The 20,625-nt window shown below is 41.5% G+C and overlaps 1 protein-coding gene across 1 annotated transcript in view; it reads right to left on the bottom strand.

Moving 5' to 3' along the window:
• The window catches only part of ppp1r37 (protein phosphatase 1, regulatory subunit 37), a 43,241-nt gene extending 23,819 nt beyond the window's left edge, over nt 1–19,422 (bottom strand). The window contains exon 1 of the mRNA XM_079679248.1: nt 17,591–19,422. Coding sequence (XP_079535374.1) covers nt 17,591–18,332 — 742 coding nt within the window. The 5' untranslated portion in view covers nt 18,333–19,422. The remainder of the gene's footprint in view (nt 1–17,590) is intronic.
• Nucleotides 19,423–20,625: the final 1,203 nt, after the last annotated feature.

Consider the following 20,625-nt stretch of genomic DNA (forward strand, 5'->3'; position numbering starts at 1 on the left):
TGTAGGCCATTGTTGTGAGTGTGGACGGTCGGAGCAAATACAACGTTAGCTTAGCCGATCTCCATTTAGAAAACACGCATTTTAAAAAGGTTTTCGCCTGCCGTCTGTCTGCAGACTTGTCAAAAGCATTAATTCATGGTTTTTTGCTAACCGGTATCAGTATGTTGTTACTTCGGCATCATTTTGAAACTTGTATTACAATTAAATCATGGTAAAATATGTTCATTTTGTTGTTGTTGCCAGCGATCATTCTCTCACTAGTTTAGAATATTCAGCCCGGTTGTTAGCCCGGAAAGAACTTCGATTTTGGAGAGCCAGAAAAACTGTGAAAAAGTACCCGCTAGCCTGAACTACGCCTTGTGGAAACGCAACCAAAAAACAGTTAAACGGCACTGTAGTGGAAATGCGCCATTACTGTATTTGACACGATTTTCACTATATAAATAAACACATGGTGACAGCTATTTTTGTAGTATTTCTCATGTGAATAGGTACTTTAGTCCAAGGTTGACATGCATACTCACAAAGGCAGAGAACCAGATTATGACAATAGGTTGACTCAAAATGTATGTGATATTTAAGTAAGAGTGTAAATGTTAGTAGAGGTTAAGACTATGTTAGGTATCATCCTATCTGGATTTTATCCCTATACAATTCCACCATGGAAATAAACTAGATGAACACCTGCCATAAATGAAATCACTTATTTAAGCTGAACAAGCGGCAGAGCTGCAACAAGTAGAGACACATTATGTAAAGAGAGAGAAGGTCAAAGCTTTCTAAAGAACAGTTTTACAGTTAGGCACTGAATGTTTGCGGATATTCAGTTACCTGAAACCTGCTACTTCACGTCCACACCTTACTTACACTTGAGCTAAGAACAACAAGGTGAGGTCAAGGTCTTCAGTGAAAAAAGAACATGCCATTTTAATTCAACAAAGGTAGGCAGGCTTCAAGCAGCAAAAACATGGTAAGTATAAAGATTTTAATTAGTAACTACAGTATTGATTTATCACCCAAACTACTCCACAATAGCCGCGTTCACACCGCAGTACTTTTCCCACTTTAGTTCCGATATAGTTCCGAAAAGTCACGTTCACACCAAAAAGAGCCGGAACAAAAATGATTTAATCAGAACCTTTTTACCCCCTTTTCCGTCCCTGCTAGAGAGCAGGTACTTTCGTGGGAGAAAAAGGTTCCGATGTCTGATTGGCTGGGCGGAATGCAAAACCACGCCCCGTAAAACTCCCAAAAAGGTTTTGTGAAGCCGCCATTTTATTATCCTCGCGTTAGCATTATTAGCATTAGCCCAGCACAGAAACGCAGAGAGACTAACTTATGGCAACTCAAAAGAAAACATGGGAGCGGTGGAGATGGAGGAGGTGTCGGCGTTCTGGCGATTTACTCTTCAGTAGAAGCTGCTGAAGCCAGGCCCCAACTCCGGGGACTTCCGGCCGGGGACTTCGGGTGGCAGCAGGGCTCGACATTAAGGACTGCCCGATGGCCCTGGGCCACCTAGTACTTTAGCTCGGGCAATGAAGCCTCACCTGCTGGTTGCCCGATCGGGCAATCTATTATGCTAGTATCATGCAGCTCGCGGATCCAGTAATGAGTGACCCGACAGCAAAAACTAAACATATCTATAACTAGTTTAGGTAGTTTGAGAGGTAATTAAAATAGCTAAGTGTGATATTCTAACCTGAAGTGTGTGTTTTGTCCGCTCACTGCTGCATGTGATCATGCGGAGCTGCGTGTCGACTCGTCAGCAGCAGCTGATCTCTCTCTCCCGCCAGTTTAGACTTCACTCGCGTTTATGTCCATATTGATCAGATCTAGCTAGTTCTAGCTAATGATAGGACTACCTGCTTATTAAAAGACACCTAAACAATAAGCGTCGCTATGCAACTGGGTGAGGCCACAAAGTATAGCGCAGCATTATGCATTTGTTTACATGCCCACCGGAACCCCGAGGCATTAGCAACAGATCAACGCACAATCAACCCATACAGGACATCTCTTTCTCCACATTAAGTATTAGACATTAGAATTGACTATTCTTGTCTGTCACATACTCTTCTTGTCTGTCACATAAGTGGCGCTAAAGGGAAATTATTTTGACCGAAGAGATTTAGATTTGCCGGCTAAAGGGAACTCTGACGTCGCCATTTTGTGTGCTTCGCGGATGCGCTCGGCTCCTCTCAGCTCCCTCTCGACTGCTGCTCGGGTCTGCTCGGTCAGCTTCCGGATGAGGAGGGATTCGTTCGACCAATTTACAGTAGATAACATTACAAACATTTTTAACAGGGGCCATAATAGTGTAAATAATGTTTGTTTTGGCAGTTATAACTGAATGTAATGTTTTCTACTTTTTTAAATCTGGGAAGGCATTTGCCTTCATCAGATGGAAAGTGTCTTGACCAACAACTTAGTATTTCTTATAGCTATGCAGGGCATGCAAGAGAGCAAACACAAATAAGAACAAACAAACAATTGAAATTAAGAATAAAATTGAAATTGTACAATATAATATTGTGGTGGTTCATCTTATAATTCAGTCTAGAGAATGCACCAGACAGCATCTACAGTAAGACCTGCACAAATCTAAATGTTCTAGGGGGAGGCCCCTCAAAACCTTCGTTGCAATTTCGTCCGCGCGCATTTTTCAGGGCAATCTCTATTGGGCTCAGGGCCATCTGTAAATTAGCTTAGATGGCCCACAGGGCCATCTAAGCTAATTGACTTAATGTCATGCACTGGGCAGTATATGCCGTTTAGTTGTTTGCGGCCTGCCATTAAACCCAAAGCAGAAGAAGAAATTACGTCAGCGGCTTCATTTGCCTAATCCTTCCCCAGGAACTTATTCCGGTGTGAACGCGATCTGTACTTAGTTCATGAGAACTAAAGAGTTCTCATGAACCTTTTTGGGAAAAGTACTGCGGTGTGAATGCGCCTATTGGAGCTTAGAGGCAGGCTTTTAGGCCAACACACACGACTATGGCTGAGCTTGGAATACACACAAATTGCCATCTCTGTTTCCCCATTGATGTGAATTTGTCTCATGGAAACATATCTACTTGACTGTGAACCCCTAGAAGTAATTAGCTTTCAGATAACTTAATAAGGTTGTTCATTTTAAATGACTTTCAATAATGCTACCTTATTAAATGTAACCAATTGTTCACATCACCTCATCAAACCAGGGTGACACATTTATTTTAGATTTTCAATGAACACAGCCTGACAAGCCTCTTGCCGTGTAAGTACGATGAGTAATCTAAAAAGAGGCACCATTATTAAATTCAGCAGCTACAAATACAGGACTTCTCCTCAGCTTTATCCGACAGCATGGCGCTTCTGCAGTCAAAGCCTCTACCGCTGCCCAATAACGGTCAGAACAGATGGAGTGCCACCAGTGGGAGAAGTGGGCTTTAACTCCACACTCAGTTTGTGCTAGTCTTACTGAGACATATGGGCCTATGACCCTAACTATGGATGCTCCATAAACTGTGACTATAAAAGGCTTTACATGAGATATGAATCTGAATAGTTAATTTATCGCTCATTTATAAATCTTTGTTTTTGTCAAATACTTTTGAAGGTAGGGCAAGAAGCTTTAAGTAGCCCAAAGCAGTATAAATTGGGAACAGGAACGAAAATACTAACTTAACGGCCCGTCCACACAGCTTCGGCCCATTCACTTTGAATGGGGTGACGTTACTTTTCGCCGAACTGCATTGTGGGAAGCAGAGTGGAGCTTTCCTGGCGTTTCAGGCTGCAAAAGTTGAGCAATGTTCAACTTTTGAAGCTTCTGAAGCTTTCGGTGGAAGCGTCAGCCAATCAAATCATATGCCAGTACAAGCTCTAGCCAATCAAACCGCTGCTTGTGTGTCAGGGGCGGGAGATTCATGGGATTGGTTGTTGGTCGAGCGTCAGACACGCCCGCCGGCAAGCTTTTTCCAAAGCCGCTGTGTGGACGGGCCGTAAGAGGTGGTGAAGGACTGGCATTGTTTTGTGTGTAAAAAGTTAAATGACATTTTCAAATAATAAGGAATCGACCTTGAACCGTGTCGATTGAGAGGAGTTGGTTTACACCAATTCACCAGGGCGGGAAGATTCTGAAAAAGGCTGCATTACCAACAAATTGTTAGTTCTGGAAAGTTACAAAGACATTTGGCAACAACCTTTCTCCTTTCCACTGCTTTCAGTCTTTGAAAAATAAAAGCATCTAAATAGAAACATGTAACAACCCTTAGTTCTTTGGAACACTTGAAGTGGAAGCCAAACCTTTAGGGGATGTGATTATTATCTCCCAAAGTGCTGAAAAAGGAGCTCGCACTCACCTACTGAGCACCTGCTGTTATATAAATGTAGACAGCAATCAGAAAGCACTTGGTCCACATTTGCACAATAAGATATGTTCAAGATTCTGTTTCTGCCCTCAAGGATAAGTAATTGTAGAGAAAGCATTTAAGTGAAGCCTGGTCCCATTTCTATACATGTCAACGTCTGTTTATCTTCCTAAGCCTTGCCATCCTGTGCCTTCATCACTCACCATTAGTCTCCTTCTAGCTAACAAGAAACAAAGAGAAAACACAAAGTCTGCAAGTGAAGCGCTTTCTCCCCTCACTCTCACAAAAAGGAGGAAACAAGCCAAGATACGTGTTTGCATGTGAGCAGAGGAAGACGCAACACTTTTTTGCAGACTTGTATAATGTCTTGATTTGTTTCGGCTTACATTATACAATCAGGTTCCTCTGGTAAAATAGGATAAAGCAAAATTACAATCACACAAGATGACTTAGACATACTTTTCAATAAAAATGAATGTGGCTACAAAATGATACACCAATGTTGTGAATCATGTTGCAAAATCCAACATCAGTCAGGGAAAAAGAATGCTGTGTGAGTGTGTGTGTGTGTGTGTGTGTGTGTGTGTGGAGCTTAAGATAAACTTTGGCATTGACTGGAAATGTGGCGAAGACTGTACCAGCCTCAGTCATGCTGCGGCAGATAAACACCTGACCTGCTGTCTGCACACATCTAGAGCTGCATCAACAGCAGGGCTCTCAGCGCAGAATAACGTTAAGTTACGCAACAACAAGGAAAAAAAGAGAGGACTGCGGTCAGAAAAGTTAGTCAGCCTGTTGACAACTGACAACCAGTTCAAGAAGGCTAAAGTGAGGTCTCTGGAAAACCCCGACCATGTACTGATCATTTAGACAACATTTAAGCGCTTACATGTCTGTAATGAAAGGTTACCACAGAGAAAACAGTTTTGACAGTTGACAACATCTAAGAGGAAATGATTCCCAGCCAGCAGCAAAAAGGTGATCCAATATAGAAGATTGGACACAGAGCAACCAGCAAAACATGGAGGCCTGGGGGGTATACTACGGAGCAGGATTTTCGCTTAGCCGGCTAACTTCAGGGAAAACTCGCGGTTTCCGGTCCTACGAAGCTGGTTCTCTTTTTAGCAGGCTAGATCTCCATGGTAACTTAGGCTGTGCGGCTAACCTGGGGGGTATACTACGAAGCAGGATTTTCGTTTAGCAATATAACTTCTGGGATTTCCGGTACTACGAAGCTGGTTCACTTTTTAGCGGGCTAGATCTCCATGGTGACTTATCCTGGAACCTAGTCTGTGCTCCGAAGCGGGATAGGTTCCAGGATAAGAGATCAACTCAGCGAAAGCATCTGGCTGTGCAACACTCACAGTGTCACATAGGCCTACTGTATGTATGCATAAGTATTATTTTAAGCAATACATTAAGTTGACGAAACACTCGAGTCAAATGTAATTAAAGTCAAATCCACTCGTGTCGGCGGGGCAGTGATATCATAAACCTGTTAATGTACGCATTCAAACACTTTTTCTTTTACCAGCTGTATTCACCTTGCAGGTGCAGCTATGTGGCTTTTATCCTGAATAAAGTGTTTAAGTCATGGATGTTTAAAGTTTAACTTCTTCATATTTGACTAATATTATAGTTGACTTTTCATTCAGGAAGTATGACGCAGCGCTGTCAGTACGCTTCTCCATGTTTGTGATTGGTCGAATGCTCCAGATACCACCCCTTTTATGTGAACGCGCACCTAACTAGATAGGACACGGCTGGCTTGAGCAAACGAGTTGATAGCCAGCGTTGTAGGACAGTTTAGCGAGAACGGCTTCGTTTTGGATTAGGCCAACCGGCTAACTCAAAACATATCCAGGATAGGTTGAACTAGATTCGTAGTATATGAAGAAGTTAAACTTTAAACATTCATGACTTAAACACTTTATCCAGCATAAAAGCCACATAGTTGCACCTGCAAGGTGAATACAGCTGGTAAAAGAAAAAGTGTTTGAATGCGTACATTAACAGGTTTATGATATCACTGCCCCGCCGACACGAGTGGATCTGACTTTAATTACGTTGACTCAACTTACTGCTTTGCTTAAAATAATACTTCTGCATACAGTATGTGTGAGTGTTGCACGGCCAGATACGGCTCGGCTGACTCAGATAAGGAAATATATGATACATTATGATGTCATATGATGTGATATGAATGATAAGACACATCGACGTCTGCACTCACAGTGCCGCGGACTATAGGCTATGTAATGTTACTTTGATCCGGTTACTTATGTTGTGGCAGATATTTAATTAAGCTTTCTTAACATAATAGTATATAATAGTTATAATAGTCCGATTGCTCTGAAGATGTGAGGTGATATTCTATTCATTTTCACGTTCACACCGTCTGTGATTTTGGCCGGCCGTCTTTCCTGCAACGGCAGTTTAAACTGTATTTCCTCCGCACACTGAGCTCTGATTGGTCAGCAGGCGTGGTGCTTTCACTGTGTTGATCTCTTATCCTGGAACCTATCCTGCTTAAGAGCACAGACTAGGTTCCAGGATAAATCACCATCAGATCTAGCCCGCTAATAAGTGAACCAGCTTCGTAGTACCGGAAATCCCAGAAGTTATCTTGCTAAACGAAAATCCTGCTTCGTAGTATACCCCACTGGTTAGCCGCACAGCCTAAGTTACCATGGAGATCTAGCCTGCTAAAAAGAGAACCAGCTTCGTAGTACCGGAAATCCCAGAAGTTATCTTGCTAAACGAAAATCCTGCTTCGTAGTATACCCCCCAGGTGTCCAATGATCCACTGTTTCAGCTGCAGGCCCACATCATCAGCATTGGATGATGTTTTTTTTTCCTGTTATAACTAAAACCATTTAAGTCTGAGGGTGAGATGCGTTTTGGTATTGACCAGCCACTCAATGTTGCATATTTAAAAAAATCCAATTATTCCTCTACAGGGATTCAAGAAGGCTTAATAAGCAAAAGAAAGATAAATAAATAAATAAATAATGTAGTCCCTCATATAACAATGCATGAAACACAACATTTGACTCCTTACTCAGTTTTTGTGAAAACAAAGGAGATTCAGAAGAAGAAAACTACATTTTAGGGAAATATTGACAAACACTGAGTTGCCAGTTCATTAGGTACACATTGCTAAAACGAATACATCACAGTCCTGCTACAAATCATCAAATCATGAGTTTTTTTTACATTGTGTTCAAAAAGTTGTTGTTTCAGAGAGATGCTGATTCCACCTTGTGGTATTTTTGTGGTGTAGTTGAAATGAAACCAAGCCATGAAGAGATATATTTTTGCTTTTTAGCCTACCGTAAATGCAGAAGACAAATCCATCAACACACATCAGTATAACGCAATACAGTTCAACAGCACCACAAACCGCAGTTAAGCATATTTTATACAGGGGATCACAGAGAGAAGGATTTAGCTGGCGTAGTATGGACTTGAGTCTAAAGCAAAAACCACCATCTTATTGAGGTGACTGGGTTTTCACAAGACAACAATGCATGAAAAAACAGGCCAAGCCTTTGGGCAAGCCTCCAGAGAGAGATGTAGGTATGTTGTGGGTGGAACATCGAAGTGTTGCCAGCTCCTACTTAACATGAAAGTGCCAGTGTTCAAAATAGGCCCCCCCCCCCTCCCAGTCTCCAGCCCTGTTCCCTGCCATTTCACACTGATGTTCTGTGGATGGTGACAGGAGCGTCATTCACACATGACAGTTGGCTTGGCTGCCTGGCTGGATGGGGTTTGGAGGGGGGGGGGGGGGGGGGGGGATTGTGCCGCTGCTGATGTGTGCCGCTGCTGATGTGTGCCTCTACCAGTCTGAATGACAAGATGGTAGTCGGTAAACACACAGAAGGAAGAAGGAACTTTTTACAAGGGAGCACTTTAAGCCTATAACAGATGAGCCCAAAGGTTTAAACAACCACCTGAAACCCCTCTACTCAACATAAGTCATACTGTATCAGCACAGTGGGTCAAGAGTAAACCAAGTGATTGAGATGTCATGGCTTCTAATAAAGTGTCTCAGGAAACATCCAGACTCTGCAGAAGTGTAATTATGCAAAAGCTGTGGAATCGATTCCAAGTAACTGCGTGGGGGTTAATTATTAACGGACAGCCCACTTGGGGAAGACTGAAGAAGAATCTCAACAAATGACCACAGCTGCAGGAACCAGGCTTTTCACATTGTACACAATATAAGCCTTTAAATGAAATATCATCGCACTACAAAGAAAGCATTTTAGGTTTGTTTCCATAATACTGCAGGCTCAGCAACCGCAGCATGGCAGTAAATAATATATCCAAACATCTTTACTTAATGCCTTCAGCGATGTAAGACATAAGAGCGCCTCAACAGCAGTCCCCCTCTTGGCATAAGGAACTATAGTGATAAAGAGGAAAGCAAACGAAAAAACTGAGCAGCCATTTTAAACTATCTCACACATGAAACCAGGCTTGTGTCTGAGAGAGAAAAGCTGCCAGACCAGATGGAGAATGACATGAGCAAACAATAGTTTATACTCTATTTTTAAATGACTGGGCACCATTTCAGCCTCCTCAGGAATGATGAGAATCAGGAGAGTAACAAATGTGTGTTTCATCAGGACAGAAAGTTCTAGTCATTCGGACAGGAGGAGAAATCATCACTAGACGTCAGCTGATGGCTAATATTTCACTTAGACTTGCATGTCAATTCAACCATTTATTATAAACCCCAGATCTGTTGGTAGAATGTATCATGGTTTAGAGCTCCAGTGCACTCAGAGAAAAGGTTAAAGAGCAACTTCCAGGTTAAAGACACCTGTGAATAAATGTGTAGGAAAATGATGAATACACTAGATTTTCAAAAAAATATACAGAAATATACACCACAGTGACATCTGGCGTCGTTTTTGTAAGAAATGTTCACTTCCGCATAAAAAAGCCTCGGCACGTGACCTCCCGCGTGTGACGTAACATGGGGGAAACAAGGGGGAGAGCGGCCGGTGTAACGTATTAATAAACATGGATCCCAATGCTAGTTTCGACACAGAAGACACAGAAGAAGTTGAACATGAATATTCAAATGCATATGACGGACCACAACCTTATAATTATGAGCCTGCTAGGCGTCCAAGAGACCAGGAGCAGCCAAGGATTAGAAGAAATAACGGCCATCGGAGAGAAATTGAGCTGTGGTGTGAGGAGAACCAGTGGAGAACTGGGCAGCTATCTTGGTGAGTGACCGGTGTTAGCTACAGAATGTTAGCTAACGTCACATCACAACATTGTAAAGTTAGCTATATCAGGCTATAACTAACGTAGCATTGATAATATAGTAACGTTACTGGCAGGACTGTTGATACTGATCCATAACAGAAACTAATGCGCAAGTATCAGCCGTATCTCGCGTTACCTAATGCAACTCCACACTACGGTGCTGTGTACCGGAGGAGAGACGCGAGATACGGCTGATACTTGACGATCTGGCGGAAAAAGGTTGTGGAGCCTCCGTTGATATGCCGTTGTAAATGGCTTGATGGAAAGCAGGTGTGTAGTCGGGGAGGGTGCACAGCTGATTGCAGCAGGTGAGTGGAGGTTGAGCCGGGAGCCAGGAGTGACAGCCACCACGCACACACAAACAACACAGACAGGGGGAAACAAACAAACACAAAGGAGACGGCTGGAGCAGTACAGCCACCACAGCGTTACCTAATGCAACTTCACACTACGTCTTACGGTGCCGGGTACCGGAGGGGAGAAAGAGAGAGCAGCGAAGGGGGGGGGGGGGGGAGAGAGAAGTAATACGGTTTCCTGATAAAGCTGTGGAGAGTATGTGCTGCAGGGAGGTGGATGCACAACGCACCCAGGAACGAACGCGAGCTCCGGTCCTTTTCCCGTGAGGGAAACTGTGGAGTCGATGTCCTGACAGGCTGGTATTTGTGCAACCTGCACAAACACAATACTGCACCATGATTACAAATGGCGAAATACAATGTAAAACTACCGAAAAATACCAGCTCACTAAAACACAACCGCTCAACTCAACGCAACTACTAACTATACCCGCGGTCAGAGAGCGGAGATGTTTCCCCTTTGTTATGTAATATGACAAAACTTTGCAACACATTGGAAGCTGTGTAAGCAGACACTGGTCCTTAGTCTATTGGTGGATAGGAATGTACCTGTCATCAGCTCTAAAACTCATCATACACAGTGCATGACATTAAGGATTTTGGGAGATGGCCCTGTGGGCCATCTAAGCTAATTTACAGATGGCCCTGAGCCCAATAGAGATTGCCCTGAAAAATGCGCGCGGACGAAATGACGCACGAAGGGTTTGGGGAGCCTCCTCCTAGAACATTTAGATTTTTGCAGGTCTTAGGTCTGGTGCATTCTATAAACTGAATTATAAGATGGACCACCACAATATTACAATTTCAATTGTATTCTTCATTTCACTTGTTTGTGTTTGCTCGCTTGCATGCCCTGCATAGCTATAATAAATACTTAAGTTGTTGGTCAAGACACTTTCCATCTGATGAAGGCAAATGCCTTCCCAGATGTAAAAAAGTAGAAAACATTACATGCATTTATAACTGCCAAAACAAACATTATTTACGCTATTATGACCCCTGTTAAAAATGTTTGTAATGTTATCTACTGTAAGTTGGTCGAAGGAATGCCTCCTCATCCAGAAGCTGACCGAGCAGACCCGAGCAGCCGAGTGCTTCCGCGAAGCACACACAATGGTGACGTCAGAGTTCCCGTTAGCAAGCAAATCCAAATCTCTTCGGTCAAAATGTCCGGTCAAAATAATTTCCCTTTAGCGCAATACCGCTTCAGTTGCGCCACTTATGTGACAGACAAGAAGAGTATGTGACAGACAAGAGTAGTCAATTCTAATGTGTAACACTTAATGTGGAGAAAGAGATGTGCTGTATGCAGGGGCGCCGTAAGGGGGTGAAAAGTTAGGATGATTCTAAGGGCCCGTGACTGACAGGGGCCCCAAAAATTGTAGAACATTAAGAAAAAATGTTTAAGTAACCTTTCATCAATCATCAATAATTAACATTAATATAACATTATATTGATAATATACTCACTAAACTTATGATTCATTTCACTTTTTTTGTTTGAAAAGTTAATTATCCAAAGCCTCTGTATACCCCCCTCTATTTACATGTAATGGTTTGGTCCTGTCTCCAAACGCTGTGTGCACCGCTCTTTCTAGCAGAGTGAGAGCATGTGAGGCAGGGATGCGAGTACTTACGTGTGTGCGATGTCTCAACGACAAAGAAAGTCAGGCTTTCAAAAAAGAAAAGAAAGGAGAGAAAGACAAGAGAGAGTGACAGTATGTCACCCAGTTTTGCTCTGATTTAACACCACCATCAGGCCTTTTCATTTCCATTTCCGTTTTGTTGTCCATTTACACTTTAATACCCGCTTATTTTGTAGTTGGTATGTATATTTAATTAGAAAATCTGCTGTTTATGTTATTTTTTTGTGATAGCATTTTTATAAATGATAATATTGGTGTTAATGTTCACTTTATTTTAATTTAAGTGGTCATGTTTATTTAAGTTATATTTATTTTGATTTATGAATGTTCCATTCAAAAATGTTATTAAAAAGGCATGTACACCATAAAAGATGACTATTGAGGTCTATTGTCAGGAATGTTAGTGTTATATAAAATAGTGAATTCTACTGCAGCAGAATATTGCAGTAGAATTTCCAGTCTGCACAGTGTTATATGTTCACAGCTCAGTGTCATTAAATATTGTGCAGTTAGTATTGGACTACAAGATAGATGCAAGCCTGTGCAGGTAGTTATTTAAAGCATAAATGAGTCGGTTGGGTTCTGGAAGTGTGGTTACAGCAATGGTGCTTGGTTTGCGTGGCCTGTGCCTGGTGGTGTGGGCCAATGTGATATATTTTCATGGGGCCCAAAATCCCTGGCGGCGCCCCTGGCTGTATGGGTTGATTGTGCGTTGATCTGTTGCTAATGCCTCGGGGTTCCGGTGGGCATGTAAACAAATGCATAATGCTGCGCTATACTTTGTGGCCTCACCCAGTTGCATAGCGACACTTATTGTTTAGGTCACGGTGTCTTTTAATAAGCAGGTAGTCATATCATTAGCTAAAACTAGCTGGATCTGATCGATATGGACATAAACGCGAGTGAAGTCTAATCTGACGGGAGAGAGAGATCAGCTGCTGCTGACGAGTCGACACGCAGCTCTGCATGATCACATGCAGCGGTGAGCGGAACAAAACACAAACTTCAGGTTAGAATATCACACGTAGCTATTTTAATTACCTCTCAAACTACCTAAACTAGTTATAGATATGTTTAGTTTTACTGTCGGGTCACTCATTACTGGATCCGCGAGCTGCATGATACTGGTATAATAGATTGCCCGATCGGGCAACCAGCAGGTGAGGCTTCATGGCCCGAGCTAAATACTAGATGGCCCCGGGCCATCGGGCAGTCCTTAATGTCGAGCCCTGATACATATTAAACCCAACCAGAGGTAAAACGTATAATAAAATGCAGAATAATATAATAATGATTTACTTCTATTACAGACTTTACGCCTTGTTAATTTGTCTTGTTATCCTGTTACGTCTTCTATTGCTGTGCACTGTATCTCTCACTTTTCTTAAAGGTGGGATAGGTAATTTTGGAGAAACCAGCTTGAGTGAAAATACACAGCCGGAGAAAATCTGCCACTTCCTTACAGAGCCCCTCCTCCAACACACACGAACGTGCACATGACCAATGAGGGCACAAGATAAGTTTTTGCACAGATGGAAGGCTGACAGGCAGGTAGGCCATCCAGTTATTTTAGCCGGGCGGGCTAAAATGATTGTTCACACTTTTTACAGTACTACAGCTTCCACAGATGACATTTTTTTTAATGGATTTTTTTGTCAAAGCATGTAATATATTCATATTGCTATCGGGATGTTAAGAGCATTCCATGGAATATAACAAAAAGTGTTTCTGAAATAAATGACATACCCCACCTTTAAGTGTTTATGGAAAATGGCCTCTAAATGACAAAGGTGTACAAAAGCTGGCATTAACAGCTGGCATTTGACTCTGTTAACTTGGCTCTTTTGACTCAAATGTTTGCAGCTATGTTGTTCCCAATGGGATGAAAATGTGCTTTAGATGACTTACAACACACAGTCCATTTATACATGACTTCACAAAAGCTCATTAAGCCTTTACCTCAGAAAATCCAAACCAGGTCTGCCTCCTGCACTAACCATGTAGTACACTGAAAACCTTTTCTTATCAGTATGTCACTTGGTCCACAGCCATAACACATACCATTTCATGGGTCACAAAGCCTCTAATAACCTGTTGCCAAGTGGGCCTTGGGTCTGATGACATGAGATGGAGCTGCACGTAGGCCACAGAGTTTGGCTGCTTGCAGAATAAACAGACATTAATGTGAAGGAAATGTCTGCACTGCAAATAGGAGGGTTCAACTTTCTCCTCCAGAAAGCTGTTTCACAATACGTTAACGTACTCGATCATGCTCTATCCTTTTCAATGGTAGCAAGCACCATGACTCAACAAAAACTCTTTCTGCATTGTTTTCAACTGATACGTGTTATAAAATAAATTATTTTGCAGATGAACCAATATGATCCAGGGCTTTTGTAATGGCATGCTTTGCTGTTATAACAATGAGCTGCCCCTAAACTGAATTGACCAGCCAGGGAGGAGGAGAAATAGGGGAGGAGAGGCGAAGGGAGCAGGGGAAGCAACCCAGCATGTTGGGAAGTTCAGGAATCTCAGGATATGATGTAGTATTTGCCCAGGCCTTGAGGGAAAGAACAGGCGTCCCTCAAGCCTCAACAGGGAGAGGGGGAAGGGAAAACATCCTCAGGAAAGATATTATCAAACTCAGAACCAAATGACATCGATAAGTCTTACCACTGTCAGCAAAATGAAACTCATGATAGGACAAAGGTTGTACCCACTAATGGTGTTTAAAGCATACATTCTTGCCTCACACTTTGTATGCCTGCTGATGATGCAATGAAACTGGGCATCAAATGTGGTCAAATGAGTGCCAAGGAAGACATTAAATATTACACCTGATATTGCTACGATTGTTCCCTCCTGAACCCCAGGTGTTGGTTCTGAATGGAAGCTTTTGCTCTTATCAGAGGCTCATTTCGTGACAGCTATTAAACCAGATATGTTTCACTTTGCAAGGCATTCAATACCTATTTAGCAAATTCTTCCCTGTGCTCCTACAGCAGTAACTCACACTGTGCATGGATGAAGCTCCAGGGTCTGTGAGCTCCAGCTGTCTTTGCTGTTATGTTTCGGACAGATCGCATGAGACAGGGACCCAGAGAGCCTGACACTAGATCTGCAGATAAAGGGTCTGGATAGATCAGGGAGCTATTGTGGCCCAGCGCTCACGACAGAGCATGAAGGGCCTTGGAGTGGCGGATACATTTCATTTCCTGGACTTTGCCTGAGAAACAAACATATTCAGAATGATAGCCTGTCCCATGTGAGAGCTTGTCCTAAACATAGGAGGGCAGAATCAGGACACGGGAGAAGATATCCAGGTGAAGGTCAAAGGTTCAGGGAGTTGACCATTGAGTTGGAGAGTCAATTCAAACATTTTAACTTTACTTGGCAAACAATAAGGTAACATGTCCGTGGCCTTCTGTTGCAGCTCCAAGAGCTCAGAGTGTATAGTCAAAATGTGGCTTAGTACTGGATCAGCATAGATCCGTTTTTTTATCTCAACGGTGACTTATCTGCAAACCACTAAAACAGTACTGGTTTTACAGGGAGTTTCTTTTTGTCCGAGAGGGGATCTTGAGGGATGTGTCCCCTCTATGATATTACAATCAGTACATAATGCTACTGTACAGGTTTACTACAAGTGGTTTTTGTTTGCAATGTCAATCAATGAAATTGGTTTTAAAGTTATTTTCTCTTTGAAGTAGCATTTCCAATCTCCTTCGAGCTTGTTGTCATTTAAGTGGCCATGAGCTGTGTCTCTCATACAGGAATATACTATCTTTTACTTCCACCTAGAAAGCTGGCTTGTTTTTTTTTTCCCAACCCAGGAATTTGCTGTGAAGGAACACATCAAAATGCCATTTCAATCACTTAACATTAAATGGTTTGACTTTGGGAGCAATCTACAATTCACTGGTATCAACGAGAACAAAACAAAGAGGGTAGGCACCGATAAAATGTTTCAAAACATAAAGGTGAGAAAATGAATTCCTTAAATCTGATCTTAATGTAACTATACCTGGACTGAAAACATAGTCAGAGATATTTGGAATTCAAATGATGAAATGGTTGGATTGTGTTATATTTGGAGTATATTTACAGCAGAACACTCTGTACCATGTGATTAACTTCACTGCCACCAACTGTCTGTCTGCCTCTATAACAACGGTGCAATAAACTGGACCTTTGGAATTTAAATAAACTTCATGATAAGTGTGCTTGATAATAATCTGAGCCACAGATCATTACATTCATCTTGGCTGTTCCCAGTGCCAAGGGTTTCATAAGGTCCTAGAAATCCTTGCTAACTGGGTCGGACTTTTCCCCCGTTGAGTTTGGCTGGAGATAATTCATGTCCAATTTCCTATCAGACTGGTTGACTGGCAAGTGCAGCGTAAACTGATACAGAAACATGTAAAAGTTTAGGAGTTACGTGACAACCAGTGAGGGTCATGGATGCAATGAATATGTCAATAATTTGAGTGGTTAGAAAAATAAATTAAAGTAACAAGAAGCTGAATGTGTGAGGATAAATAAATAAATTGGGGAACACAGAAGTGTTTTTCTGAGTGGATGTCTAACCAATTACAGTCGTGTTAATAGAGCAATTTATATTCAGCTGAACATGAGGCAGTTTTGTAGATGCAAATTAACCTTGAAGCTTTATTTGCTTCTTTTTTTGGCCCCTTCCCCCATTCTGGAAATCTGGCATCACTGACCCTTGCTTTGGCCTGGCCTACATGTTCAGTTTTATACAACACAAACAAGACTCTCTGTGGCTTATCATTAAAACCACACATATCACAAAGACACTGTACGGCCAGCAGTATATTTTCTAAATAAACATCGTATCGGTCTGCAATCAACTGGGTAACTATCACAACGGCGGCCACAGTACTCTGAGCAAACACATTTGCACACTATGACTATTTAACGTTTATTAAATGATGCTCATTGTCCACACCACATGTAGGAGCATGTGAGTCATTGTCTGATCATACTTGACTTGCCAGTTCTTCCAAGGAAAGATTACAACATAAAACTACTGGATACTAAAAGCAGTATACATCTATATAAGGTGAAACAACAAAAACAAAGAGAAAAATAAAATACGAATTATAGGACCTGGGAACAGTTAGTATATTAATTATTATTAGATTCAAAATCATTCCTGTGGATCAATACAAATAAAAAAATAAATGTTACTTTGTTAACTAGTAAAAATATATAAAATGCATTGCATTGTTGTCAGAAGCTATGAGAATGGCATTTTAAATTAAATCTACTTTTCAGTGAATTGAACCTCACTCCTTGCAGTAACAAAGTACAATTGTAAAGGTAATAGTATACTACATCCTGATTAAGCTTCCTTTAGACATGTTTTCACTGAACAAACAGGAACCGACAGTGGTAAAATGGCACACCTCAAGGAGTGGTGGGATATGCTCACAATATGGCTTACTGCACAGTACTGGGACCATATAAATATATATAGACTGTATACTTAGGCGGTTGTATCAAGCACTATACCACTATTTGTATTTGACTATTTAAATTCAATAAATGAACTTGTTTTTTTAAATGGGGGCGCAGGTGCTGCATGATTACTAAATACTTTGTAGAGTGATCATGGAAAAGGTGAGCGTACACAGGGGAACATTATTAAAAAGGGCAGATTGACACACCTCATGTATTCAAGTTCATAATACGACATCAATCCATCTCCCCCTTTTATCAACTACAAACAGAATATGGATCTTGAAAGGGCATCTTTAAACCCTTTTTAATTATGAACTTTGAGAACACTGCTGTTAGAAAGTCTTAAGAGAATTGATCCTGGCAAACCATGTGAAACTGACGTGTTCATACAAGCACCAATAGACAAGAAGAATAAATAGAGTTCTTCACACATACAAGTGTAGGCACAGAAACAAACACAAAGTATTACCATGCCTCCAGGGGTCCTTGGGCTCCACTGCTCCAGATATAATATCCTCATCTGAGGGAAATGTCACCCTTTTGCCAGTTGGTTTGTGTTTATCGTCCCCCTCCTCAACTGAAGGGTACAGTCCAGCCGGTCCCGTGTTAGAGGCTTCTGTGCTGCCTGTCTGGCCTGCATCTGACAGGCTCTCTGCCGTGCTGCCAGCTGGGACATCCTGAGACGTGGACTCTGAGTCCGAAAAAGATTGGACATTTGTTGATTCCATCTCCAACACCCCACTCTCATCAAGACTCAGATCCACACCTATGTCCATGTCCCCACCATCATCCCCTTCTTCAACAACAAATGTTGCAGGATCAGTGTCTTTTTCTTCCTTCATTTTCTCAACCACAATATCGTCCTTGTGCTGCTCATCATTAGAAAATATCAAGTCAGTAGGATTCACAACAGCGGGGGTGTCTTGAGCACTGCCTTTTGTATTTCCATTGACCTCATCAATTTCCAGTGTGTCTTGTGCCTGGTGATTGTCCTCCTCAGCTGCCTGAAGGTTGTCAGTGAGCTGAGGCATCAGGTATGTTTCTGGGGCCCCTGTTGGAACAATGTTTTGTATTTCTGTGGTACTGTCCGTCATCAGTTCAGAAATCCGGGGGGTGACCCCTTCAGTGTTGTTGGTAGTGTTGTGATCATCGTCCACATTGCTTTTTGTCTTGATGTTGCACAAATCTAGACACTGCTCTTCGATATTCATGTTTTCATTTCAAGTGAAACTCAGTCTTTCACTGTGCCAGACAGCCTGGATACTGGATTAAAGAGTAACTAGTAACCCACTGACACGAATAAGACTGTTTCTGGTCTTTGTCTTACAACAATGTACGCTAAGGTGCACCTATCCCTTTCCTTTATGGACCAAATTATATTCGAGTGCAATTAGGAAATTAATTATATTTTTTAACTAGTTTGTTGTACTTTTTATAATAGTTTTCAAAAACCACAGGTGACTTTGGTGCATCCTTAACATGTGATAATTAAAGTGCAGTTTAACAGAAATATAGTTTAAAGAAATATGTGATACATATGGATCTATGTGAAATAGATATTCAGCCAAACAAGACAACTTTGCACAACCAGGCAGGCAATCAACACACTTGATAATGTATGTGTTATTGCTCCAAGTGGAAACCGACGAAACGCTCGCTGTTCGTCAGCACATTGCCAGCAGTATTTAAGAAGAACAGGACAGTCAATTGAAATAAACAAGCTGTCAGGGTGCATCCATTACGCTAGAAGAGGGAGCTTACTGCCTGACACCAAACCAATTCATTTGCATGGATTTGAGAAGAGCTAATGTTAGCTAGCTTGCTAAAGTTGTTGCCTAACGATGACGTCCAGGCCCGGGTACGGTCGCATGCCAGCTTCTTTACGTGAGCCCGTCTGTTTCTCCACCATTCTTCCGTGTCAAGAAAATTATTTTTCCGGTTCTTGTCTCACCCTCTGTCGTGCTGCAACTCGGCTGCTCGCATCACAACCCTCGACCAGCGGCAGCCAGAAAAAAAACAGGCGTCACAGTCCGTGCATTGAGCATGTTTCGGTGGCTAACGTTAGCGCTAGGCAACCGTGCCGAAGCTACACCTGCCGGTACGAACAGTGCTGTTTAGGAGGATGTTATGAAGCTGTTCAGACCGCTCCGGTGTCGTAGATTTCCCTCTGTCCGGGAGAAGTACGTTAAACCTGTTTTTGTCTAGCGTTACCATTCGCTAGCTTGTTGAAGTCCAACAACTGTTTGTTGTTCACACGTCTGACGTAAGCACGTCGTTAACCACAGGGGTGCGTTCAACAGACGCAGGGTTACGGAGTCAGACAGTTGCACAAAAGAATATATATTTATAATTGTTAAACATGTATGGACTATGGAGGAAAAACAATGGTGGGATGTAAATAAATACATACAAATACATTACTGCGAAATTGTACTTGAGTTCATACATTTCCCAACGTTATATTTCTACTTCATTATATTTATATGACAGCTTAAGTTACTAGTTACTTGTATTGCAGACTTGGATGAATACAACATATAAATCAATAAATCATAAAACATTTTATATTTTAATTTAGTAGGCTAACATGCAGCAGAGGTGGAAGAAGTACTCAGATCTTGTCGTACTTCTTCCACTTCTTCCACTCACTTAAGACCACTGTTTAAAGATATGGAGCGATATTTAGGTAAAGCATTCAGTTGGAATGTAAATGAAAACATGTTACGTACTTGGGTGAAGTTGAGTATTTATATATTTCCCATCATTATACTTTATATTTATGTGACAGCTTCAGTTAGTACTTTTATTGCAGACTTATATTTAAATTAATAAATCATTAAATATTTTTTTAATTTAGTAGGCCAACATGGGATTCTTAAATGGGCTATTTTAGCCCTGTATTTCAATAAGAATACTGAAGGGCCTTTACTTGTGGAATTTTTATTTAAAAAAAACTTAAGTATTGCGACATTGACTTAATTTAAACTTTTCAAAAAAGACTAATGACAGTGATGCTTAATTTGTATTGTTATACCTGCTATCTGAAATGCATCATTGCCTTGATCATATTATTGGACATATTCCACAAAAAGAAAATGTATAAAATCCTCCCAAGTAAGGTCTGATTACATAAAGCAGCCAAAACAAGTCAGGTTGAAATGAATACTTTTGGAATAGCATGCATTACTGATCAGACATGTAAATCATGAGTGGTGCGGCTGGTGCCTAATAGTAAACTGCAGCAATGTCACTTGTTTCTCAACAGCATGTTGGACAGCAACTGCAGACAGAATTGCATCTTTATCATAAAATACAAATCACAACCTGCACATATTTAGGGTAGGGTCCTAGGGTTACTGTTGGCAGAGTTTATCCAACAATTAATCAGTGCAACTTGGGATTCCTCAAAGCGCATGCAGTTTCCTTAGCTAGGAAGAAAGACATTGAGCACTTTTCTTAGCATTCAACCAAAGTTGCTAAAGTGTCAAATAAGACAAGCATCAG

This window comes from Notothenia rossii, assembly GCF_949606895.1.
Source record: "Notothenia rossii genome assembly, chromosome: 4".
Taxonomy (NCBI): domain Eukaryota; kingdom Metazoa; phylum Chordata; class Actinopteri; order Perciformes; family Nototheniidae; genus Notothenia; species Notothenia rossii.